The sequence below is a fragment of the Pangasianodon hypophthalmus genome, chromosome 5, assembly GCF_027358585.1.
Source record: "Pangasianodon hypophthalmus isolate fPanHyp1 chromosome 5, fPanHyp1.pri, whole genome shotgun sequence".
Lineage (NCBI taxonomy): Eukaryota > Metazoa > Chordata > Actinopteri > Siluriformes > Pangasiidae > Pangasianodon > Pangasianodon hypophthalmus.
In genome coordinates, this window is record NC_069714.1 from 13,815,048 (window position 1) to 13,842,386 (window position 27,339).

Genomic DNA, 27,339 nt, shown 5'->3' on the forward strand with positions numbered 1-27,339 from the left:
AAGACAAAGGGCTTCACCTGTCCAGGTATAACTTCTTTAGGGATAGAGTGTATGTTCAGAGTGCGAGGGTCACTGGATTTTACACACCACCCCTGCAATACACACACTCTAGCTTGAAATCTGGCCAACACCAAGTTTCTTCTTCTATACAGCACATAAAAGTTAATTTCATACAGAAATGGCATTCAGAACACCTGTCAGAGTGAAAGCAACACTCTAGGGTGTAGTGAGAGAATAAGCACGTGTGTGGGTGTAAGCTGTTATTGCATTAAAAGGAGCACTAATAAACCACTACAAGTTTCTACAAGCACAGGGCTGAGAGGTAACGATGGTAATGTCAAACTGAAAACATTCAAGCCATTATAAAAAGATTATACAGACTGTAAAATGCACTTGACATGCCTTAGAAAGATGCAAAGAAAGTCTCAGGGGTTAAAAAGCTGATGACCTGTTTCTGTACATATAAATGTTTCTTGTGAGCATCAAAGCTATTCTGTTATTTAAAGATCTGAACCTACGGCTGCTGAGTTCAGCTGTTCGACATGTACAATAATATGCATCAGTGAACATGTCGTACAAACAAACCTTATGTGGATCCAGTGTGAAATTTGGTTTAAGAAAGCTCCCTGCATCAGCGTGGTTATCATGCTCCACCTCGTACATGTTGTAGGATGGATTGCCAATCTCCACATTGATGCCTCCATTAGTCATGGGTTGCCTCTGTACTCTCTTTCCCCTAGGTCAGGTCACAGACATATATTCAACATGCATCAAAGACATTTAAGATAAGGGGTCTGAAAAAATATTCTGAACTGTATCTGTTTGCATATTAAAATGTTACACTGATGTCAAGGGCTTGCACAAAGTCATTTTTTCAGTAACAGTATTTGTAAATGTTTTGAGTGAGTAGGAAAATTTTGCACAGTGCACACTTTGCAAACCTGTGAAGTGGTCACTCGGAGTAAAAGGACCAATTGTAATAGTTTGCATACAGTATATTTCTCAGGATGTAGTTTTGCACCATGGCAACAAGTGCACATTTTAACCCTTAAAGTATAAAGAGCAGCCATCCTCTCAGCCACATGCTGTGTTCCTGTAATACCTCTGCTGCCTTCTGCAGATGAAGACCCCAGCCACGACTGTTGTTATCAAAATAACCAGCAGGACCAGAGGCACAATAATGGCTATGCTCCCTGCCGTGAACAAGAATGAAAAAGCAGGAATTAAACTCCAGTCATCATAAACTTCCAAGGCAGGGGTCGAGTCTTGTTTGCAGAAAAGCATGGCTTTTTTTTACTGCATGTAAAACCATTACAGTTCAATCCTAGGCAACTACCTTGTTAAAAACAAAATAACTAAAAAATTCTCAGCACAATGTTTCATATCAGACTTAAATATACACAAAAACGGTCTTCCTATCTCTCTGACAGCTTTCAAATATAAACAGTTACATGTGTTCAAACGTGTCTACAGAGTGCAAATGAAATACAGATGAAGAAGTCCTGGATAGATTGGTTCTGAGCAGCTTTAATCCCTCCTGGGGATTACGGTAAATCTCCTACATCATAAATCACATTTGTCCATGCTCTGATGCCTTTGCTACATGTTTCCTGAAAGCAAGCAGATGATTTTAATCAAAGCCATGAGTGTGCAGTAATGAAAGAGGAAGCCATCTTTGTGCTCACTCACCTCCAGGCGTGTTGTCGGAGCGGCTGCTCTTTGGGGCGGGCCGCTCACACTGCGTCCCCGACCAATTGGCTGAACACCTGATTAAAATCATCCACAGGAAAGATCAGATGATGCTTATGCATGCTAATCACTTCAGATGAAATGTGGAAGGTTTGAGCAAACAGAGAGTGAAGTCTAGACACAATTAAGACAGCCAGTGGAAAGAAAAGTAAATCAACACGTGAAGAATCGCCGTACAGAGTACAAAAGGTCGAGTCATCTCAATTTCAGATGAAGACGTCGAATGTGTGGCATGTGTGACTAAGCAGATGTTTGATGATTGAAGTTGTCTAGGTGAGAATGGTAACTGTATGGGATCATGAGGAAGCTCTTTAATATAATCCACCAACTGTGCAACTTTAATATAATCCACCAACATGACAGTCATTGTGCAAGTATGTCGTATTCTCTAAATTAGTATTTACTAGTCTCTAAATTAGCCCACTTATTATACAAAAAATCAAGTCTAACATTAAAAGACCGAACAAAGTATACAGTATGTATTTACTTCTACAGTTATAATCCTTAGAGTTATTATGCTTACATAATTCATAAACATTCACTTGAGGAAAAAAACTTCCTGCACTGGATTATATAAACTGTTTTTTCTTTCTCTTACTGGAGATTTACATTGACACGGAGGTCTTTATCACCACAACTGTGCTAGACTGCAATTCAATAACAACGTTCACTGCCTTCTCCATATGCAAACACAATATGAATGTGTTTATTTTAGGAATGCTACTTAAAAAACAATTTAGTGTTATGGCAACACTGATAATCATATACCCCTATTACACTATGACCCTTTCACAGTGTTAGGCACTGCAAGCAGCGCTGCATGATTCTGTAGTGATTACATAGATGATATGCTCCCTTATGGGATGGACACGGGGGACTATGAGACGTGTGTGCTGGTGTATATGAGGAAGGGCCACTGCTGGATGATGAAGCAGACTGGAGATGAAAGTTCTGGGTGGTAAAGGTACTGATAGGGGACCTACTTGCAGCGGGGTTTGTTAAGGGATGTTATTGTGCATATCCCATCATTCTGACAGTAGTAATCACAGGGGTTGGCCAGCTCATCACAACGCTGGTTCTTGAAACCAGCTGTGCAGCTGCAAGAAATTGCAGTGGTGTGAGGAAAATCACAATGCTGAGAGTCAGCTCCCACTGGCAGAAAACTCCACTCCCCATTACACTGGGTGAATATATATTCATTATGTATAGTATATATTCTTTATGAAAGTATATATTCGTTATGTGCATGTATTAAGTACAGTTAGTTTCATCATTTAGAAGAAAAAAAAAACAATGAGCTGTCCACTTGCCAACACATTTGGAGTTTCTTTTATTACATGTCACATGCAGTATTGTCATAAAAAAGCATGACATTTAACACCATCCCACTTATCCTTAATTATACCACAGTGACAACCCATTACGGCTACTTCTTACACAGCAGAGTGGAATAAGTTAAAAAAAATTTATTAATGTCAAACAAAATTCTCAACAGAACTGTAGAGTTTATGAGATAATAAACATCCCTGGAACAGCCACGTATGCAGGGGAAAAACATACATTCAATAGGGTAATGTAAAGAAATGAGGTTTATTTAGTTCTGATGGCTCAGGAGCAGTCTTCTGTTAAAAAGCATAGTGACAACAATAGGTAGAAGATATGCAAAAAGTTCTTAACATAATTTGGCACAAAACCAAGATAAATTACATAAATTAAGATGTAGGAGCAGCAGGAAGTCATGCTAAGAAGATTCATTATTTTAAGACAGCAAAGACTTATATCAATGCACAGATTTTCGGGCCATGAGATAGAGTCAATAAACCACATTTCCAGGATCTGTTAACTTCCCAGAAAACCCAATGAGATAATTTGCATAGAAATTGATTTTATCTCAGTCGTATCACGCATTGCCAAAAATGTCATTTAAACTACAAGAAGTACTTGGCATGCTTTGGTTCAGCTTGGTGCCTAAAGAGAAGTGACTGAGATTTAATTCTAGTTAATGCCCTAAATAGATTCTTTCAGCTGATTGTCTGGTGTCATATATTTTTTTTTTTTGCTAATACTACCTGATGAACTGGACAACCGGACTGGACATCCAATAAAAAGGAGACCTGTTATATCACTCATAATTTCAGAACGGACTCGTCTACCCCATGCAGAGCCATTCTGGTCCCATGTGGTGAGAAATACATGTGTGTTTGCTGGCATTTTTGCAACATTTTGCCAGTGAATAGTGATGTTGAGAGGCATTGCGTTGTGCATGTCTAATTGCTGGGATTTGTACCTAGACAAAAGAAGGTATTTAGTCATTACTCACTGGCAGAAGGGCAGGTTGGTGTCAGGGTCCAGATGACAGGTGCCTCCATTGTAGCAGTAGCCATCACACAGCTGGCAGCTGGATGCAATTCTCCCACTGGTGCAGCTGCAAGATGGAAAGAAAGTGCAGATGGGTAGATCTGATTAAATTAATCAGATTGACTGACTATGTTCAATATTCAAAATATAATGCAAGCGGTGGGAAAAAGTATGTGGCATGGATAAATGTCACATCTTCCTAATGTCAGATATGAATGGAACAAGATTATATGCCCTTCCTGTTTTACAGAAATTATATCTCAGAGGCATCCTAAGTCCAGCCCCAGGGCCAAATGCAGCCTGCAGACAGATGTAAATTGGCCCAAGACTTCTCTCTTAGAATGTATGACTGGCCAACATGTTGCATTTTTTCCTTTCACCTGATGGTGGCAGCAGACTGTGTTAACACAGTTAGCTAGACTTTTTTTCTCACTACACCTGCAAATTAATTTAGTGTAGGATATTTAGTCAATGGCTACATACAAAAAACACAAGGGTAATAAATACAAATAAATAAACAGGAAATAAATAGAGAAATATTTAAAACAAAGAAATTAAAATGTTCAGTATCTTGAAAATTTAATATTCTGCTCTGTTTCTAGGTCCCTATTTAAATGTAAGCAAATTTGTGATACTGACCATGTTATCTGCTTTGTACAAAATGCCAGATTTTCCTCATGCCTAATCTCTTCTCCTGAAGCATGTGTTCAGACGACACTCTGGTGGATTTGATTTAAAATGGATCATAAGATTTTGCACAAGCTTGTAGAGTCAGTGCCAGCTCGAGTGCACACTGTCATTAATATACCAAATACTACGAAACTCTGAACATCACGTAAATATTTAAAAGATTCTACTTTTCACTCAAATTGCTGTCAATATTATCATTTGTAATTTGTATTAAATTAGAAAAAGAAAATAGAATCATTTTCACTAGTGCTTTCAGACTTTTGGACCCCACTGTGTGTGTGTTATATATATATGAATGTATTATGAAACATACTTGCAGGTTACGTCTCCAGTCTCTGCATCAATAATACACGGCGCACCATGGCACCGTAGGCACTTGTCTGTGTCACATTTGATCCCCTCGTATCGAGCTGGACACACACATTCCACATGGCCAGACCCAGACAACGTGCAGGCCTTAGAGTTTACACAGTAATGGTGACAGATGTCTGTCATGGGAAAAATACACAAAAAGTCATTTGTGAGTGCCTAATTAGAATTTGGGAGAAAATTACCCTGTGTATTATCTGCTGGTTTAATTGGACTTTTACAGAGCTTTAATGAGAGTTAATTATCTGCATCAAGTATCTAGTACATAAATGAACACACATCACGCATTGGGTGTGCTACAGAGAAAATACATAAATGATAGAGGGAACAAAATCCCTGCTATGAAGCATAACAAAAACTACATAGCAGGATTTTTTTTTTTAATCAGTAGAGCACAAACACTGAGGTCATCACTGTGGCATTCTGAACCCTCTGTGGACACAAGCCGTACAAATGCTTTCACTAGTGGACAAATGATTGTCCTTTCTTTTGGTTATAACATTGCTGCTGGCAGCTCAATGGAAAGTAATAGTACTTTTTCAAATAACCTAAAAAAATGCAAACTGGCTTTGAATATTAAATGAAAATAAATATTAGACATTTAACCAATGTCTCTGAAGATCAGTCCTATCTTTCAGGATCTTTTATCTTGCTTGTGTTTAATTTTGTGTACCATCTGCACTTGACTGCTAAAGGTTGATTGTTTCAATAAGAATTTTTCACAGAACTGGGATGAGTCAGAAAAAACAGTTTGTAATTACAAATGCAATTGAATGAGCTGAGCTAATGCTCTTAGGGCACTTACGGTAAAGGCAGCGGTCACCTGTGTACTCTGCTAAACAACGGCACACAGGCTGGTTTCCCTGGCTGACATCGCATGTTCCTCCATTCAGACAATAATTATCACACACCCGCCGTTCACAGATAGGCCCTGTGAAGCCCACAGCACAGCGACATGTTGGCTTCCCTACAGGGGGAGAGAGACACATTATTTCTTGGAGTCAGTGAAAAAGATATCTTTTTATCCTTGATATGGTGGCAGAGTCTTTCATTTTGCCATTTAACCTTTTTGTTAAGGAGCACAGGAACTAAACTGATTATCAATGACATTTAAAATATGTCCTTGAATTTGTTTTATCTGTTTAAATAAATGACATTGTAGACAAATAATCCACATTCACTGGAAAATTCCTTTTTTTTTTTTTTTTTAGCCAACAATAACATTTGAATAGGATAAAAACATATTGTGCTAGATTATTCTGCTATCAGTAAATACATGTACTTTCAGGTAGTTTTTTTTTTAATAACAATGGACAGTAATCAACAGTAATATTATAAATACATAATATTTGTAATTTAGATATTTATTATCTGTTGCTACTGAAACAATTGCTACAAATTTTACCAATTTCAAACTTTCAAGCAAACGTTTTTATTTTAAAACTCATGCTAAAAAAGCAGCATGCTTTAGACAAGCAAAATGCATTTATTTTTATATCAGAAAGATGCAGTGTGAATTGCTTTCATGTGTGCTTCACATACTATAAGACTGATTGCAGATAGAAAACGGCACTTTACTGATTTTACTTCAGGCCTATATAAAACACACTTGGCTGATTTTATCATTAGCAGTATTGTAACAGGTGGCAATGCTGATAAAGACATCTCATTCAAAACGAAAATAATTCATGGCGCATACTCAAGAAATTATATATTCAAAACAGGCTGATTCAGATGCCAAAAAGAATTAAAGTACATAACAGCTGTCGTGCATAAAAATAGTAAACGGAAGTTTTTGCTTCTGTCTTTGAACTAACAGCCACTAAATAAAATTTTATTCTCACAAAATATATGAATTGTGACTCAACACCACCACCACAAAGTCGACTACTACTGCTACTACTAATAATAATAATAATACAAAGTCTGGCGTAGCAGCAACTGCAACCCAAACATAAAACTAAACACATACCCAGACCCAGTGAATGCTATTAATAAAATAAAGGTACCTCAGAGTACCTTAAAAGCACTTAAAAAGCAGTTGCTTCCCATGTGGTAACTTCCCAGTATTTTTCGTGTGGACTCATAGACTAATCACCACAGACCACATGTGATCAGATGAAGTTGCCTAGGGTTTTTTGACCCAGGTTTAGGAATTCTATATCAGAAGTCTTCAGGGAAAGCAGCAACAGTGCTAAATTCTTTTTAAGTTGTAAACTATGTAAACTACCTGCCTGTGGATTGAGAGAATATTTCTTCTGAGTTCCCCTTGTTTGACTGAGTTGTACTGCACTCTCAAAACCACAACTGTGTTTCACTGAATGTTCATTCAAAGTTCTTTTTTTTTTTCGTTTGGCAGAACAGGTCAAACCCATGCCTGGACCATCTAATTCCAAGAGATCACTACCATAGAGGTTTGTTTTTGTATACTTTTACCATCAGTGACAATGACAGTTAAAGATACAGGAATAAGCTGGGGATGCTGAATGCTATGTTGAAGAAAAACTGACCTGCTATTCAAACAAAGCACCCACTCAAGCAGACCTGAATGGCTGCATTTAATTGAGTGTAAGTATCACAGAAGAGGTTCAGAAGATGCAGGTCAAAGGAGAAAGCTTCTTCATGAAAAAAAAAAAGTCAAAGCAAAACCTTAAGCTGACAGAGGTAAAGGTTTTTCTTACCTAAAGGAGACCCTGTACATGTGCCTCCATTTAAGCAGTAGTCTGTGCAGTGGTTAATTTCACAGCGCTCTCCAGAGAAATCAGGCCAGCAATAACAGCGCCAGTCTCCTTTCTCATTGGCCACACAACGGCCTCCATTCTCACAGGCAGGCCGACAGAGCTCACCTTTAGCAATGGCAGAACAAAAACACATTGAAACAGAGCAGCATGCACTACACATCCAAACCCAATGGACTTTGCCCTGTGAAAGTGCTCCATGGGATTTTTTTGGGGACTAGAAAAGAACATGATCATTTTTTGTTTTCATTGTCGTGCTTTGCAACACACAGAGAAGCTTAAAAGTGACATTAAAGGCAATTTCAGCCTGCTTTAATTTCTTTTTTAATAACAGATTTAATGGTGCTCTATGGGATGTTCAAAGTTTGCGAAAAAAAAACCCAGGTGTATTTATATTGAGATCATTTTACATTATAATTAAAGAGATGGACTCCATTCAACAAATTATGTAACTTCTGACAGCAACTGGTTACACAAGGACCAGTTTTGGAGTTTCACCACAATGGGGGTAAATCCTAATGCAGAAACAACTTTTAGAAATTTTACTTGTAAATAATTTTGCAAACTTTATTTAATTTTGGGCCATTTTGTGTAGATTCATGACATATTGTACCAATTAAGTCCATTCAGGTCCAGGCTGTCTCACTAAAAATTGTGGAAAAGTTCAATGGGTATTTGGACAGTGACTCATTTTTTACAATTTTGCCTCTGTACACCACCACAATGGATTTGAAATGAAGCAATCAAGATCTGATTGAAGTGTACATGCTCAGCTTTAATTCAAGGGGTTTAACAAAAATATTGCATTAATTGTTTACAAATTACAGCCATTTTTTAATTTTTTTTTTTTTTTTTTACAGTCCCTCCATTTTCCAATTGGACAATTGACTGATAAACAGTTTCATGGCCTGTGATGGCCTGTTTCCTCATTATTTTAAACAAAGTAAGGAGATAAAAGGTCTGGAGTTGATTCCAAGTGTTGAATTTGCACTTGATTTTGCATTTGTAGCTTTTCATGGGAACGTTCAATATGCGGTGCAAAGAGGTGTCGATGTGAAGGAGGCCATCATTAGGCTGAAAAAACAAAACAGGCCCATCAGTGAGATAGAAAATTTAGGAGTGGCCAAATAAACAATCTGATACATTCTTAAAAAGAAGGAATGCACTGGTCAGCTCAGCAACACCAAAAGGCCTGGAAGACCATGGAAGACAACTAAAGTGGATGATTGCAGAATTCATTCCTTGTTGAAGAAAAACCCCTTCACAACATCTAGCCAAGTCAACAACACTCTGGAGGAGGTAGGTGTATCATTGTTAAAGTCTACAATCAAGAGACACCTTCATGAATGTAAATACAAACAACTGGTAACATTCAAGAACAAAAACGACAGATTAGACTTTGCTAGAAAACATATAAAAAGCCTGTCCTGTTCTGGAACAAGATTTGTTGGACAGATGAAACCAAGATTAACTTGTACCAGAATGATGGAAAGGGAACAGTATGGAGAAGGAAAGGTAGGACTCATGATCCAAAGCAAACTACATCTGTTAAACATGGTGGAGGCAGTGTTATGGCATGGGCATGTATGGCTGGGTCACTGCTGTTTATTGATGATGTGACTGTTGATGCTGCAAAACCGATAGGACCGCGATTCACAGTACTAATGGATAATGACCCAAAACATATCACGAAAGCAATCCAAGAGCTTCTTAAGGCAAAGAAATGTAATAGTTCTAAAAGGCCAAGTCAGTCACCTGACCTCAACCTAATTGAACATGCTTTTCACTTACTGAAGACAAAACTGAAGGCAGAAAGATGCAAAAAAAAAGTAGCAAATAAAGGTTTGTTGCAGTGAAGGCCTGGCAAAGCATCTCAAGGGAGGAAACTCAGCATTTGTTGATGTCCATGGGCTCCAGACTTCAGGCAGTCATTGACTGCAAAGGATTTGCATCCAAGTATTAAAAATAATCCTTATAATTATGTTAGTCTGTCCAATTCTGACCCTGTGAAAATGGAGGGACTATGTAAAAAATGGCTCTAATTCCGAAACGGTTTAGGCAATATTTTTGTTAAACCCCTTGAATTAAAGCCGAAAGTGTACATTTCAATCAAATCTTGTTTGCTTCATTCCACTGTGGTTTGCTTCATTCCACTGTGGTTTGCTTCATTCCATTGTGGTTGTGTACAGAGGTAAAATTACCAAAATTGTGTCACTGTCCAAATACGTATGGACCCGACTGTATATGACCAAATGTATGTGGACACCTGACCATAACACATGCCATTCCAGATTTAGTTCCCCATTTGCTGTTATAAAAACCTCAACACTTCTGGGAAGGCTTTCCACTAGATTGTGAAGCATGACTGTGGGGATTTGCTCATTCAGCCACAAGAGCATTAGTGAGGTCAGGCACTGCTGTAAGGTGAGGAGGCCTGGGGTGCAGTCAGCGTACCAGTTCATCCCAAAGGTGTTCAGTGGGGTTGAGATCAGGGCTCTGTGCAGGCCACTTGAGTTTTCCACTCTAACTTTGGCAAACCATGTCTTCACGGACCTCACTTTGTGGACAGGGGCATTGTGATGCAGGAACAGGTTTGGGCCACTTAGTTCTAGTGAAAAGAAACTGTAATGCTACAGTGTACAAAAGCATCCTATACAGTTATATTCCCACTTTGTGGCAGTTTGGGTAAAGCCCATATATGGGGTCAGTTGTCCACATACATTTGGCAATTTAGTGTATATATACTTAATGGTAACACCTGTAAACCTGCACCTTCATGCAGTTATCCAATCAGCAAATCTTGTGGCAGCAGCACAATACATAAAATCATGCAGATATGGGTCAAGAGCTTCAGTTAATGTTCGAATGGGAAAAATGTGTGATCTCAGACACTTTGACTGTGGCATGATAGTTGGTGCCAGGTGGGCTGGTTAGAGTATTTCAGAAAATGTTGATCTCCTGGGATTTTCACCTTCAGCAGTCTCTAGAGTTTACACAGGATGGCTCATCAAAATTGGGTAGTCGAAAATTGTTTTGGATTTTTTTTTTTTGCTTTATTTTTTAACGAATTGAGTTCCCAAAATATGAAAAACTAGTAGCCTAATTTAAACCACTACTACCCTGCCCAGACAGTTACTGAGGCTGATTGAGTTAATGCCATACACAGTTAATGAATGTGGTTTTTGTTTGTCCCACAAGCTTCATATCTGACTGCTCAATGGCGCACACATGAAAATAAAACCCTCCTGTTTTCTTGTTGTGACCTCTGAGATGCCAGTGCTGATGCACATCTCTAGTCTCAACCAGATGCCCTGTGAACCTTTCTGGCAAGCTTTCAAAACAAACAAACAAACAAATAAAAAATTGTGTGCCCCTCCTATTTGTTATATCTATATCTATCTATCTATCTATGTATGTGTGTGTGTGTGTGTGTGTGTGTGTGTGTGTGTATATATATATATATATATATATATATATATATATATATATATATATATATATACATACATACACACACACACAAATGTCACAAGAAAATTTGAGTAAATTATCATATATCACTTGCAACATGATTATAGGACAAATAGCTGACCTGATACGTTGGGATCGATACAGGAGCCATTAACCAGGGTCTTCCCTTCAGGACACGCACAACTGGCTCCAGTTGGATTGAGCAGGCACATGAAGTCACAGGTTATCTTTAGACATGGGTTAGTCACTGAGAATGCAATACAAAAAGATGCCTTCAATCATCGCACTACAGATAAGCAGTGAAAACATGCAATCTATGCAGATATGCAGTATATTCCCAGAATAGATATAAAACCTTGTCTTTAAAAGAGTTCGAAAAAAAATCTATATGTGAGTCTTGTCCACAGTGTGCAGAATTCACATTGTAGAAAAGTTGCCTGTGTGGCTGAAAAAGATGGCATAAATGCAAAACACTGTAGAAAAAACTGTTAAATATTCATCTGAGGCTAGATTTCCTACATATTTCTAAGTGTTCTGTGAAACATCTATGATGTACTTAAACTCAACGACCAAGCGTGGGTGATCAGAAGTAAAAATACCATGTGGACATTTCATGTGTTATGGCAGCCAAACAGCTATGCAACTGTCTAGTAATATTGAAACTAATTTTTCGTGTGACATTTTATTTCTTCCTCCATAATTCATTTAAATATATCAAAACAAATGCCAGTATGAAGAGAAATTCTTCTATGAAAAACATGTTTCATTACAGTCCCCTCCACAAGTATTGGAACAGCAAGGCCGATTCTTTTGTTTTTGCTAGACGTTGAAAACATTTGGGTTTGAGATCAAAAGATGAATAAGGGACAACAGATCAGAATTTCAGCTTTTGATTCTTGATATTTACATCTAGACGTGTTAAACAACTTAGAACATTGCATATTGGTGGGAGACCACCCAAATTTAGGTGAGCAAAATTATTGGAACAGATAATCTTAAAGTGAAGTGAAGTGACTTGTGGCCAAGTATGGTCACCCATACTCGGAATTTGTGCTCTGCATTTAACCCATCCAAGTGCACACATACAGTAGTGAACACACACACACACACCGCGAACACACACCCGGAGAATTGGGCAGCCTTTTTTCTTTTTTTTTTTCTTGCTGCGGCGCCTGGGGAGCAGTTGGGGGGTCGGTGCCTTGCTCAAGGGTCTCACCTCAGTCGTGGTATTGAGGGTGGGAGAGCGCGCTGGTCATTCACTCCCCCCATGCTGCTGCCTCCATCGTGTTTTACCGATGAGCTTGTATGTTTTAGATCCTTTCTTTCTCCACACTTTGGTAGAGGTTATTCTCTTCAGTCTATAAAACTCATGTTCCAATATTTTTAATCACTTGACAGATAGGTGGGCTCAATCAAAAGGTGCCATGTTCTAAGGTTTTTAACACATCTAAATGTAAATATCAAGAAATGAAAGATGAAATTCTGTTCTATCGTCTCATTCATCTTTTGATCTCAAAATGTTTTTAGTGCATAGCAAAAACAAAGGTATTGGCCTTGCTGTTCCAATAGTTTTGGAAAGGGCTGAAGCTTCATTTTTCCCTGTCTAAAGGCATGGCCATGGAACAATACAACAATTCATCAGCTGTGGCTTGGGTGCACACCAGCAATGCATGTGAAACATGGTGCTTTCAAAGATGTCTACAAAACCCAACAGAGGCATGTCCAAGAACACTCTGTGGTTTATGGTTGGCTAGGTATCCTGTGAAAAGTTGAAAAACAGCAGAGAGAAGCAAAAGGGTTTAATCCATGTTTTGCTGAAGACATCAAACTTATAGGTTTTGCTAGCAGTGCAAGTTCCCTGCTCAGAGTAAAGCTCTAGAGTTAATGAGTCAGTGGGGAAAGGCACAGCTGGCCCACAATGCAACACCCTGACTAGCACAGATCTATCAGAGCCAATTAAACATACTCAGAGAACAAACAGCAAGCATCCTTGACAATGAAGCGTGCTTTCTGATCAAGAAGTAATGAAAGGGCACAACAGGCTTTTCCTACAGCTGAATCAAATAATCACATGTTAAAAAGTGAAAGGAATGATCTGCTCCATACTGGTACATTTCCAAATCAAATACAAATCTCTTGTATGTGATGAAAGACTAAACTGAAGTAATAAAACATTATTGAAGCCTTAGAACAGAAATGAAAAGAGATGACTACAGTCTATAGCATATGTAACCTAAAGTTATGATTCCACCATATGATTTTTAAAAAAAATTATTTATTTTTTTGCTTCTGAACATATCAAAATGATGGAATATTCTGTATAATAAACTGTTTCACCTACTGCCTCTCTGAAAAAAACATCATTCTGTTGAAACTTCAAATAGCTGCAAGACAGATTTTAAAGTACATTCTAGCCTCTTAATAAACTCAAGGCTCATTTTAAACCAGCACCTTTCACAACCTATAAACATAACTCCTGAAAAATCAAAATCACATTCCTACCAGCCGCCAGCCTCTGTAAAAGATATAGCTCAGAGGGGAAATCAATTTGAATGTGGAAAAAAAATATCTTACCATCTTGCTGCTTGAAACGATGTGCAATCATGACATGTGTAGCTTTTTCTATGGCTGGATCCAGAAGCTCAACATGCTGCTTGCCATACTTGTGCACTCGGAATACTTCATGTTTCAGATCAGTTCCATAAATAAGGTCCTCAAAAATGTCAATTCTGTATGGCTGTGATATCCCTGTATAATAGATTACATAGCATAGTTACTTAATACCCATTTCAGTTATTTAATTTAATGTGTTCTTCCAGAACCATGCAGAGTTAAATGTCACTAATGTTAAAGTGATCTAAAATGTGCGTGCTGTGTTGTTGCCTCCCATATGCCAATTCCCATCATGGAATGTGATGCTAAGTAAGATTATGAGACAAACAATAGCTTTCAATTGTTTAACTTACCCTGTTTTCCATTGATGACCACCCGTGGATCTGAGCCATCCAAGCACACACTCCCAATGACTGAGAGCTCTGCATCAGCCCAATACAAATGTTGGCTGAAGTAATCAAGTGCTAATCCTATGGGAGGATTAGGAACACATTTAGTTTCCTTATAAATCAATCAACAGGTCTCACAATATATCATGGAGTCAAGTACACTAAAAACACTTACAGGAGGCCAAAGGAAACCAAATTCAAGTGTTACATATGTTATTGTCTCCAGAAGGAAATTTCCTACAGGTTTAATGAAAGCCATGCATGCTTGTGAATACTTTTCTCCACTGTTGCACCATTTTTAGCTTTTAAATGAATAAAAAGCTCAAAAGTAGCTATTTCTACTTGAAGCATAAGACATGATTTAATACAAATATATTGAGAGTTTGACTTTAGCTCTCTCTAAGGCATAAACCATGTCAGTATTATGCAAGTAGTAGACCATTTATGATATTGATGCACATTATAAATATACAGTATATAAATTAATATATCCTGATTTGCTATAGATATAAAAGACATTAATATTATTAAGCAATAATTTACGGAGTTGCAGAAAGTGTAAGGACTGGAAGCCTGGCATACAGTAGGTTTGGAGAATAGATGAACTTTTAATTAAAGTAATAAGAAGTACTAAAACTAAACACAAAATTTACTCTAACCTATCCAGTGATCTACAAAAACCCATTTCCAGTCTCCATAATTCAGTCTCTGTTGTATATACAATGCGTAAAGTGAGTGGAAGATAGTCAGCATAACAAGGATAATAAAGAAATACAGTACATTTATTGCAGTGTCCAAAAGTAAAGAATAATACCTGTAGGCCTCCTGAGTTTCTTATCCAGCAGCACTCTACGCATAGAGCCATCCATTGCCGACTCCTCAATATGTGAGTGGTCACCAATAACTGACCAATACATCATCCTGTAACAGACATGGATATTTCTGTGATGGCAGTGAGATATTGTATAATAAGATGACCAAAAATTGGGGAAGTTCTCATCATAGCGCTGGCCTGGCACAATGTTTTATAATGAGTAGATAGTATATTTTTAAACCATAGCATTGTTGAACTTTAATAAGAACATCTCTGCTTAATGTCATGATTAAAGCACAACATGGTAAGAGGCCACTGATTTTTGATTGGGCTTTTGAGAAAGGGTAGGCTATTCAGGTTCCACATTTGGAAACAAAAATTAGTATCATATTCCTGTAAACAAAGCCCCTCCACACCTACAAAACCATGCTGACACTTCACTGAACAACAGTGGAAAAATTATGGGGCAAACTAAATATCCCCACCAAGTCATTAAGGATCCATTTTCTTCTCATTAGTACACAGCTGAATTGAATCCAAAATCATATATAGTATATCTAATTTGCCTCAGTTTTCACTTTTCCCTTTCATTATTAATATAACCAATAAAGTTTCAGATTTCTAAAGTTATTGTGTTTTTTTTAAGCCAAACCAATATATATATATATATATATATATATATATATACACTGCTCAAAAAAATTAAAGGAACACTTTTTAATCAAAGTATAGCATCAAGTCAATTAAACTCCTGGGATATTGGTCTGGTCAGTTAAGTAGCAGAGGGAGTTGTTAATCAGTTTCAGCTGCTTTGGTGTTAATGAAATTAACAACAGGTGCACTAAATGAGCAACAATGAGACGACCCCCAAAACAGGAAAGGTTTTACAGGTGGAGGCCGCTGACATTTTTTTCCCTACTCATCTTTTCTGTTTTTCACTAGTTTTGCATTTGGCTAGCATGAGGTGATACCTGGACCCTACAGAGGTTGCACAGGCAGTCCAACTCCTCCAGGATGGCACATCAATACGTGCCATTGCCAGAAGGTTTGCTGTGTCTCCCAGCACAGTCTCAAGAGCATGGAGGAGCTGGACAGGGCCGTAGAAGGTCCTTAACCCATCAGCAGGACCGGTATCTGCTCCTTTGTGCAAGGAGGAACGGGTTGAGCCCTATAAAATGACCTCCAGCAGGCCACTGGTGTGAATGTCTCTGGCCAAACAATCAGAAACAGACTTCATGAGGGTGGCCTGAGGGCCCGACGTCCTCTAGTGGGCCCTGTGGGCCCGATGTCCTCTAGTGGGCCCTGTGCTCACTTCCCGGCACCGTGGAGCTCAATTGGCATTTGCCATTGAACACCGCAATTGGCAGGTCCACCACTGGTGCCCTGTGCTTTTCACAGATGATAGCAGGTTCACTCTGAGCACATGTGACAGATGTGAAAGGGTCTGGAGAAGCTGTGGAGGACGTTATGCTGCCTGTAACATCGTTCAGCATGACCAGTTTGGTGGTGGTTCAGTGATGGTCTGGGGAGGCATATCCATGGAGGGACGCACAGACCTCTGCAGGCTAGATAATGGCACCCTGACTGCCATTAGGTATCAGGATGAAATCCTTGGACCCACTGTCAGACCCTACGGTGGTGCAGTGGGTCCTGGGTTCCTCCTGGTGCACGACAATGCCCGGCCTCATGTGGCGAGAGTATGCAGGCAGTTCCTGGAGGATGAAGGAATTGATACCATTGAATGGCCCCCCACGCTTGCCTGACCTAAATCCAATAGAACACCTCTGGGACATTATGTTTCAGTCCATCCGACGCAGCCAGGTTGCACCTCAGACTGTCCACAAGCTCAGTGATGCCCTGGTCCAGATCTGGGAGGAAATACCCCAGGACACCATCTGTCGTCTCATACAAGCACCTGGGGGCCATACAAACTACTGAGTACCATTTTGAGTTGCTACAATGAAATTTCAGCAAAATGGACTAGCCTGCTGCATCATTTTTTCTCTTTGATTTTCGGGGTGTCTTTGAATTCAGCCCTCTGTAGGTTGACAATTTTCATTTCCATCAAACAATGTGGCATCCTTTCGTTCCTAACACACTACCCAGTCCATATCAGTATAGATATCCAGCATACTATTTTTACCCATTGAGATCTGATATGTTTTCAAAGTGTTCCTTTAATTTTTTTGAGCAGTGTATATATATGTATGTATATATAATAACTAAAAACCCTTTACCCTTTGACTGGATTGATGGCAATAGCATAAGGCTCTCCAGCAATATCAGTTATCAGACGAGTGCAGTTGGGTCCCTTGAGCTGGCCCACATTAATGGAGTATCTCAGCTTCGTCCAGTGGGCTGTGTAATAGCTGAACCAGTGCATTCTCGAGTGATCTGTCCAGTAGATATTTCCAGTTACCCAATCAGCTGCCACATCTCTGGGCCGCCGAAAGTCTGGGCACTGCAACAGGCAGGAAGATAAATGAAAGCTTTCAAGCAATTTCCTAAACAATAATAATAAAAAAAGATCATGTATTCAGCAACTAAAGTCATCATTTAAGAGAGTGTATCAGAAAGTCTCAAAGTCTGATCTTACACAAATATATAACTACATGTAGGAATAAAGCAACAGTCTCGCAACATGTTTTAAACAGGAAACACAAAGAAAATAAGAAAGAACTTTCAATACAAAGAATATTCCTGAGGACCCTTGATAACATGCTTTCCATAGTTAGCAATACTTACTATTATTCCATCATTTGTTTTAGTTTGACTCCTGTCTATGATTTCTTTGTAAAAAAGTCCACCCGGATTAAACTGGGTAGCCCAGATAAACTTTTGTTGGTGCAACAGAGCATCCATCCCAATGATGCGGGCATTTTCCTCGATGCGAGCGAGCACTTTGTGTCCGTGGCTCTGGTTAAATGGATACACAAAACTTCGGATTTCAGTGTCATTAGCTATGTAGAGCACTCGATCTTCTGGTCCTGCCCGTTGAGTTATTAATATGCAAAAAAAATGAGAAGTGGCTAAATTCCATTTAGGGTTTAAGACAACAGTTTGAAAATTACAGATGCACATCAATTAAATTTAATACATCAATGCATAGGTGAACATGCTAAAACAGCATATTATTTGAAAGAGAATTGTATAAAACATTCTATAAAATATTACTTAAAGTAAACTACAATAAATGAAGTAACTTGGCTATGCAGTACAGACAACAATTATATCTTATACATTTCTTTTTACATTAAGCAAAGTATTACAACTGTGAAAATATAATGGAAATGGTTTTGAATTTTGAAAGCTACAATGAATGATGAATGGTAGATGCAGAAGGTTGTTTCTATAACTAACTTAAGTACAAGGGTTTCAGCACCCCATTATTATTATGATTAAAATGCAATTTTAAAGAATACTGGATGTATTTTAATGCAAGTGCATATAATTTGTTGATATAATTCTAGCATATACAGGAGCTTGTTGAGCATCAATTTTTCCCCAGTTCTCTCAGTTGCTGTTTTTGTTGTCAGAAATGAACATGCCCACATTGACGTGAATGGCATGGTGCAACATTAAGTGCAAAATTAGCCAGTGCCATTATGTTTTTGAACACAATTTGGTGCAAAATATGGCTTGTGCTAATGCCTGTTAAGTCCCTCTTAGCACAAACACATTCCCATAGTCGAGCCCCATTCTTATGATCTGGTTTTGGGAATGTAAACTATTTATGTCACCTCTTCTTTAACGTGAACACACCACTAAGATGGGCTATTATTTTATCTGTAACAAATAACAATGTGCCTAATCAACATGAACCTGTGAGGAGATTCATTACTGTAGTAAATTATTCAATATAGCTCTTGTCTGTCAAATAATAGTTGAGGAAAAAAACATACCAGTACCAAATACTATGATAAAGAAAGGTTAGTTAAAATTATTGAATATATACATTTAAAATTTCTAATTTAAAGGAGAGCCAAATGAATTTAATGGCTGAATTTAAAATATGTTACTGTCCTGTAAATTAAGCCAATGCACTTAAGGATAATCTGTCACATGCTATTTTTTGTTTCTGATAAGAGCATTTTGGTAGATGAAACATGAAGAAAAAAATTAAAATGATGCAGCAGAAATTAAATCATTGGAAAGTGTAGGTCCTTACCTTTAGCTACACAGTTGCCACTGATATCCTTATAATTTTTGTCACATGTACATTTGTATGATCCTTTAGTATTTGTACAATAGTGTGAGCAAGTGCCAAAATATAGACATTCATTGATTTCTGAAAAAGAAGAATCAGATATTCTATTACACCCGTTACTCTTCGTTGATCTCCTTCAACCTCACCACAGTGAATTTTCTCTACTTTGAGGAAGGTGATACCATTTTCACAGCAGAGGTTCTATAGTTGATGGGGGTTGATTCTGTCTCAATATACAGTCAGTAATGTCATGATTTTGTAGAGGTAGTGGATGCAAGTGCAGAATCTTTTATTTTAAACAACTAAAAAAATAATAGACAATGACAAAAAGGAACCAAAGACTAGAAAAACTAAAACAAGGGGCTGGGCTGGGCAAAGAAAAGAAAAAGGGAAAAAAAAAGCCACTCACAGTGCAATTATAACATGCCAGCAACCATACCAACTATGCACGCACAACACTCAACAACTAAGGAGGGGAAAACACAGAACTTAAATAGGGAACTAATTGGGGAAACACAAAACAGGTGGGCACAATCAAGGAAGGAACCGGAGGAGACAGCAAAAGAAGAAATTCAAACAATGAGTGAGGGTGCCCTCTCGTGGTCTGGAGAGGAATTGTCGATGGTGGGCATGACAATTAATTGTAATCCTGAGAATGTTCACAAACTCAAGTCATTACTGCTGTTTGCAATGGAGAGGGAGAAACTAGTTTCTGGCCCTTTAAATCACTCTTTCAAACCCACTGTTTATTATCCACAACCACTTTCCAATGTGAAATCTCCTGTATGTAAAGTACAATATAAAGATGTGCCAATATGTTATTGCTACACCATAGCCTAAATCCAGCAGCACAATAGCTACACATTTTGAATGTACTGTAAGAATCATCAGGATACAGTTCCGAGCTGCGTTTACATTAAGTTGAAAACCTGAGTCCTTTGTATTATAGGATTCTATCTGAGTTAAGACTGAACCTTATAATACCAGTTATTTTATAGCAGATTAGCAGCAAAAGGTTCACTGCACCTTCACACCGTTTAGTCTTGAGATTCCTTTGAAATCCAGGTTTACATTGGCAAATTACATTGGTACTTGTTTGATTGCACACTGCATCTTCTCCACATGGATTCATCCTTTTCCCACATATGTCTCCATTCAAAACTGGAATGAAAGAGAGCCTTGAAATCTCACACATTGTAAATATATCCCCTTTTCTAGTAAACAGAAGAGAACATATATAATTCCAAATCAAATATTTATTGTGGAAAATATTTAAAACTTGAATGCTTTTCAGAGCCTGTGTCACATTCACATGCAGCATATATAATTTTTTTTTCTTCTGACCTTTTTTTTTCTTCTGACATTTTTAGATCTTCCACTCAAATTAAATGCATGTTAATGCACATGTTACTCTGGTGGCAAGGATATAAAGATACTTACAGGCCTTGCAGTCATGCTCATCGGATCCTCCATCACCACAATCATCAAATAAGTCACACTGCAGCTGAGCAGGTATACAGTGCTTGTTACTGCAGGTAAACTCATTCTTTCCACATGGCTTTGGCCTGGCAGACACAGCGTCTGGTTTGGAGCAGATTCAAATGTTCAGTTGTAGAGTTAAATTCCTGCCAACTTTTTTTCTCTCTCAAACAAGACTAAGAAATCAGAACAAAGAATTACTGCCTGTGATTCGTGTACCATGAATCCATGCTAACTGAACGTCTCCCGACACACAGGAACTGTCTTATGCATTCAAAAAAATCCAATAGTTGTGTTTTGCTAGATTTTACTTACCACACTGCTCTTCGTCTGAATTGTCGCCACAGTCATCCACATTGTTACAGATTTGATCAAGCCGCAAACACACTCTATCATTTCTGCAGCGATGTGGTCTTGTAGGAGGGCAAGGCAGCTTAGCTGGAGAAAGATGTGAAAAATAGTCTGTTTTTTTCATAGCAAATCCATATACAAACCTTGTACAGTCTTCCAGAAATAAACTATTTGCTTAAATAGTACACAGAAAACTACATTGGACATTCCTACTTGTAGTTCTTTACCAATGAATATGAAATAAACAAAACCTTCCACTCCAGGGATGTATGATTTTGTAGGTGCCCCTAATAGCCTGCCATTTTACAATATTCAAACTCAGCTGATTTCAGGAAGAGCAGCTAGCTAGTTAGCTAAACCCTAAACCAGGGGTATTCAAATAATTTGTGAAGGTTACATAAAAGGCCCGGATAAGCAACTAAAATGACTGCACAGTGACATCATTTACAATTTTATGCTTAACCATGAGTGATTAGTTCTTTAGTTCATTATCTGACTCATGGACTGAGGCCTGTTGCACGAAGCGAGTTGAACAAACTCAGAGTTCCAGAGTAAGTTTTGAGTTGACAAAACCAAACAGATCCAACCCGGGTTAATTAAGGTGAACAGGTTTCATGACGCTGATTATCAACTTTGTCAGTCAACCCACGTTTTAACCCTGAATCAGTGTTTACTCAGCGTGCGCATGCACATAAAAGCCAGAGCTTTGCAGCAAACAGCCAATAGTTTTCAACATGGAAAAAAGCAGGTGAGCATACTTCCGGCTGAAGAGCAAGAAATTATTATGCAGAAATATGTGGAATTTAAACCTACACTAACTGCAAAAAAGCAACACCGCTGTGGCTGCCAAAGCTCTGGAAAATTGCTGATTGTGTAAATGTGTAAGTTTACTTTTATAGGCTCACAATGAGAATAAATGGATTGAAAATGTATAACCCCAAAATATTTCATGTAATTTCATTTAATATAAATGTCTTTTTAAATTAAATATTTATAAAATATATATCAATTTGTGAAAATATATTAGGACAGGAAAAATGCCACAGCATAAAAATATGTACCACTTACAAAGAACCGCAAAGCAATACACACAGTTGCGGTACAGTAAGAGCGTGGCTTTGGCGTGTCCGCTTTTTAATGTGCAGCTCAAGAAGACAGCATAGATAAACTATACCATCTGCCGAATATCAAGATCTTTCATACAGATGGTCATCAGGAAAATCCAGGAGATTGTGTCTGTCCCTAAAAATTCTTTCCCTTCAAACTCCTCCAGAGGATTCTCTACAAATGGTGAAGCCATCACTACAAACATTAAAGGGTTAACTTTCAAGCGTATCACTTTGCTCACAGCTGATTGGTCCAAATTGGGTTTGAATTCTCTTACCCAGAATACAATCTGCTCTGGAGCGGGTTAGCTGTGTAGTGTAAGTTACCTCTGGAGTACCGCAACCTGCTAAACACAAACTTACCTGGGTATCCACTGAAACAACAGGCCTCTGGACTCAACAGACAAGACATGTTTTGAATTTTAAGCAAGAAAAATACACGCATACTTCTTGTGAACTTATTTTTTAAAGCCATTCATTAAATCTCTGAATGTCTGTGTCTTTTTTTCAAGTACTTGGTTTGGTCCACTAAAATACTTTACTGGGTCAGCATTCAGTCAGAATTTGTACACTACAGTGCACAAGTTGTCAACCCATGCCCTAAGCAGTAAAACACGAAAACAATATAAGTCTAGTTATCCCATCTACCTCCCAACTTATTCCTGACAATTCAGTAAAACTGCACATGCAGTTTCAGCTGCTGAAGTTTCATCACTGAAATTCCACTGTCTGAACAAATAACCTTATTAAGCAGGCCAGTATTTGACTGATTAATAACAGCCTTCATCAAATAAAAGCTTATAGAAGGTTTATAGAATATGAATGGACAATAAGCACAGTAGCTTCAGAGTCTGAATTTGACTTCTTACCACACAACTCAACATCTTCATCAGAGTTATCTCCGCAGTCATCCTCACCATCACACACCCAGGAATGCAGCTTACAGAGGGTATTGTTGCAGAGAAACTCATCAGGACGGCAGAAAAATGCTCCTGAAATCACAGCAGTTTGCCAATATGTATATTATTGAAGGTATGAATATCGCTTTCATTAGGTGTCAGATTACACATAAAGCATATTCGTCACAATGTGAAGGCGTTTTGGGAGCAGTTACTTCAATCAAATCCTCATCTGAACCAAAAAGACTTCCATGTAAGGGCTGTATATATTTTAAATGTACCTGCTTCTCAAACTGAGTTATTATCCTAACATTACACCGGGGGCCTAAGCTGTAATAAGTACGAAATAAATGCAATGGAAAATATAAAACAAGAAATTATAGCTTCTGTGTACCGTGGTCACAGTTTTCCTCATCACTGTGATCCACACAGTCGAACACGTCATCACAGCGCCATCTTTTCGGGATGCAGTGAGCATGGTTTCTGCAGAGGAACTCATCCTCTCTGCACTCTTTTACACAGTCCATCTGGTGAGAGACCAGAAAAGAGACACTAAGATAATCAGACAGGCACTCTCCATGGGTGGAGTTCACCTTATTGTGGAGGAGGAAGGGAAAAAATGGAGCAACGTTTCCATGGAAACAGTGAGAGCCGCACAGTTTAAGTAAGCACATAATGTCAGTTATGTTGGCCATTTCTGTTGAATAAATAATACTTTACACCATGTATATACTTTCTATTGTACTTGGACGCAATATAAAGCACTGCTCAGGTTCCTAGTTAATGACACAATGCTACATTTTATTACAGGTTAGCACATTGAGCCAGGTGTAGGCTCCTAATGTGTTTGTGTCTGGGTTGTGAAGGCTTTGCAGGAGGACATACTTCATCAGAGCTATCAGGACAGTTATCATGTCCATCACACCTCAGGCTAGCCGACACACATCCTCCACTGGCACACACATACTCGTTGATTGAACAGGAAGGGAGCACTGCGAAGCAGAGACACACAAGATCACACATTGTTGACTTTACCTTGACAGCTACAGAACAAATTACATACGGAAGACACACGAATCCACTGGGGCAGTTCCATTGGTTATCTAGATAAATAAATAAAAACAGCATATCTTGGAGAAGAAAAGAACTGTCTAAGATGGTAAACTACTGCCTGCCCTAATTAATGTTTTGAAATTGCCATGCTGCTCTCTCTGAAGGCTATATATATATATACATACACACACACACATATATATATATATATATATATATATATATATAATTTTTTTTTTTTCAGTGGGTCAGCATCAAAACTGTGAGCCTGTGTGTGTTTGAGGCTTACTTGCTTACTAAGAATCCGACATATACAACCCCTTACATATACCATGTGCAGTAGATCACTTAGTTGTAATGAAATGTCACCTATTGATGTCAAGGCTATCTTTTACTGCCTGAATAAGTTAACGCTACACACATGAATGAACATAGAGATGTTTAGACAAGCGGTAAAGACTTTTGTGACTTACCTGTTCCAGGGCAGTTTCTCTCATCTTCTCCAGTCTTGCAGTCTTCCTGGCCATCACACAGCCACTTAGCTGAAATGCAGAGGTTATTGTGGCACTGGAACTGGTCTTGTGCACAACGGGCTTCACAGTCCTTCTGGAAAAACATAAACACACAGGAGAAGGTGCTAAATGCTAATGCTGAAGTCTGGTCAGACTTTAAAGTGGCAAAGGCCTTGTGGCCATGACAAGTGCAGCCACAGAAGGTGTAAGACCAAAAGAAGGAAAAAGGTCAGAAATATTATGTTGAACCTGAAACCTTTTTTCAAGCTAATGAGTCTCACTCAGCTTACTATTAACCCTAAACTAGGGCATGTTTTCAATATTGTCTTGGTAGCAACAGTGCTTATAAATTGTTTACATACTCAGAGTCTGAATGAAAGAAGAATAACTACCGTTTTACAAGCTCAAAGGGAGAGAATGTGTTTTGCCCACTCCATTATTTTTGTCAACACCGACCCACAGCTATTTGTAGCACTGCACAACCTCCACATTCTCTAGGTACATAATAACTGCCGTTCCAAGCTCCTGCTTCATCTGGAATCTACAATCTACTATCATCTTTTTGCTGATGCAGCATAGTAAACAATTCCTCTCAAGTTGTTTGCAGGTGGCATCGAGTAGTTTTACAGCTGGAGTCTGCACTGTAGAGTATGAAGGGGAAGCGAGTGAGGATGGTGCAACACAGCAGCACCTCACACACACTGGGGAGTCTGACAAACTGAGACCTCCAAAGTAGAAAGCCCAACATCCCAGCGATAATTGGTGTGCTGCACTGCTTTCCCTTTTGTCCAGGACTGGAAGCTGTATGGTGTTGAAAGTAGTGAGAAAAAAAAAAATACAAAACAAAGAATGGCACAATACTCAGAGGTGCCAACCTTGCTAACAAGAAAATCCTAGCAGGCTGAGACAAAAAAAATAGAATTTTACCACAAGAACTCTAGTGCATGTCGGCGGATGGGACAGCTCCATGCTAACAGCATAAGTGACAAAAATATATAACTATAGAAATGTTTGCATTTATAAGCAAACAGCTGAGTCTATAAGCTTACTTTCTACAATTATTAAAAAAAAAATTAACATTAAACAGGTCTGCAGTCTGGTCAATGTCCACATGATATTAAACTGTCTACTGTCTAAACTGTAGTGAAAGACATAATTACTGTTGATTGTGGTGGAGGGTCTACCCACCGGCCTTGGATGATTAAATCAGGGTGCTGTCCAGGGTGCAGAAGCACCAGTAGTGCCCCACTTCAGCCTCCCTGTTTTGGACTACACTGACAGCCACACTGATGAGGAATAAAAAGGTCTCACATTCCCAAACAAGGGAGAGTGAGAGTAGAGTGAACAACACTAGCCTTTTCTCTGTCACTCTCGCCATCTACTTTACAGAGGACTTAAGCGAGGCTCAAGCACCACCAGACCGCCTGCAAAGGAGAACTTCTAAGGCCCAAGACTGCTTGAAAACAAAGACAGTTGGACTTAAAACCTAGTCTCTGGTCTTTTGAGTAGTTGTATTCTCATATGTTCCCTCATGATCAACTGACTTACTTGAATGTATTTATAAGTATAAATAAAATATCAAACAAATCAAACATAACTAACAGGAACACAAAATACTCAATATATTAAAAAGGAAATTGCAAAAGTGCAAATGTACTAATTTTTTATATAAACAAATAAACACATTGCACCTTTATTCAGCCATACTTTTTTTGGCTAGATGCAGTCTGATTACATAATACAGATGAGTTGCACAGATTATTAGAATGCTTCTGACTGGTGTAAAACAAATACAACTTCCATGCCCTGTGTCCTTTCCCCTTCAGTGAACTGGCTTTTTCCAGTGGGAGATTTTATTCACATTTGGTCTGACTGACATATGCATATGCAATTAGTAATTTTTTAACATATGCAATTAGTCATTTTTTCAGTTTAAACATACAGGAACACTGTATAGTACACTGCAAACTCCAAATAAGCTGTACTGATTCCTAACCTTCTGGAAGAGACAACCAGGTTTAGGGCTGAAATATTATGGTACTTAGCAAAATTCATGATGCTATTAATTTTCACAGGAGGCCTTGAACTACCATCCACAAAACAGGCTCAAAGCATCAATGCTCTTCCACCATATTTTACAGTAGGTTTCAGGTGCTTTTCTGGTACGTATTTCTCTGTATGTAATGAAATGAGCAGGGTTTTTTTTGTCAGTTTCACCTAATAACCACCTGCATATTTTAAACCAAAAAAAAAAAAAAAATGCCCACTCTCTTGAAGGGTTCCAGTAATTATGGAATAATTATAGAAATATCTGTAGCATACAGCACAAAGTGAGGTAGTTGGTCTCTAGAGATTTAAAAAAAAATGTTAAAAAAACATCCTGGTTTCTGCAACATTGGATCACACCAGATGGTGTGTCTGACCTGTCAAATCTGTTTAGGTTATTAGCTCTGGTTATGCTTCTCTCAGATCGTTCTGGTTACTGCACAGTCTGAATCTAGTTATGGATTGAAGATCAGCCTCATTACAAAATTCCAGTTA

The 27,339-nt window shown here is 38.3% G+C and overlaps 1 protein-coding gene across 5 annotated transcripts in view; it reads right to left on the bottom strand.

Moving 5' to 3' along the window:
* lrp1bb (low density lipoprotein receptor-related protein 1Bb) overlaps positions 1-27,339 on the bottom strand; it is a 265,996-nt gene that overhangs the window by 2,885 nt on the left and 235,772 nt on the right. For 2 of the 5 annotated variants that reach the window (XM_026912643.3, XM_053233994.1), the window contains 23 exons: positions 24,760-24,892; positions 24,119-24,225; positions 23,628-23,760; positions 23,204-23,326; positions 21,193-21,315; positions 20,839-20,979; positions 20,425-20,559; positions 19,360-19,479; positions 17,937-18,178; positions 17,429-17,652; positions 15,192-15,298; positions 14,342-14,458; positions 13,950-14,123; positions 11,497-11,622; positions 7,848-8,012; positions 5,972-6,133; positions 5,111-5,285; positions 4,070-4,174; positions 2,733-2,846; positions 1,690-1,766; positions 1,103-1,193; positions 586-736; positions 18-92 (listed from right to left, as the gene is read on the bottom strand). In XM_026912643.3, the coding sequence (XP_026768444.3) occupies positions 18-92; positions 586-736; positions 1,103-1,193; positions 1,690-1,766; positions 2,733-2,846; positions 4,070-4,174; positions 5,111-5,285; positions 5,972-6,133; positions 7,848-8,012; positions 11,497-11,622; positions 13,950-14,123; positions 14,342-14,458; positions 15,192-15,298; positions 17,429-17,652; positions 17,937-18,178; positions 19,360-19,479; positions 20,425-20,559; positions 20,839-20,979; positions 21,193-21,315; positions 23,204-23,326; positions 23,628-23,760; positions 24,119-24,225; positions 24,760-24,892 (3,120 nt within the window). Of the gene's footprint in view, positions 1-17; positions 93-585; positions 737-1,102; positions 1,194-1,689; positions 1,767-2,732; positions 2,847-4,069; positions 4,175-5,110; positions 5,286-5,971; positions 6,134-7,847; positions 8,013-11,496; positions 11,623-13,949; positions 14,124-14,341; positions 14,459-15,191; positions 15,299-17,428; positions 17,653-17,936; positions 18,179-19,359; positions 19,480-20,424; positions 20,560-20,838; positions 20,980-21,192; positions 21,316-23,203; positions 23,327-23,627; positions 23,761-24,118; positions 24,226-24,759; positions 24,893-27,339 lie in introns of those variants that run through there. The other 3 variants (XM_053233993.1, XM_053233992.1, XR_008301779.1) reach the window with 3 other exon arrangements.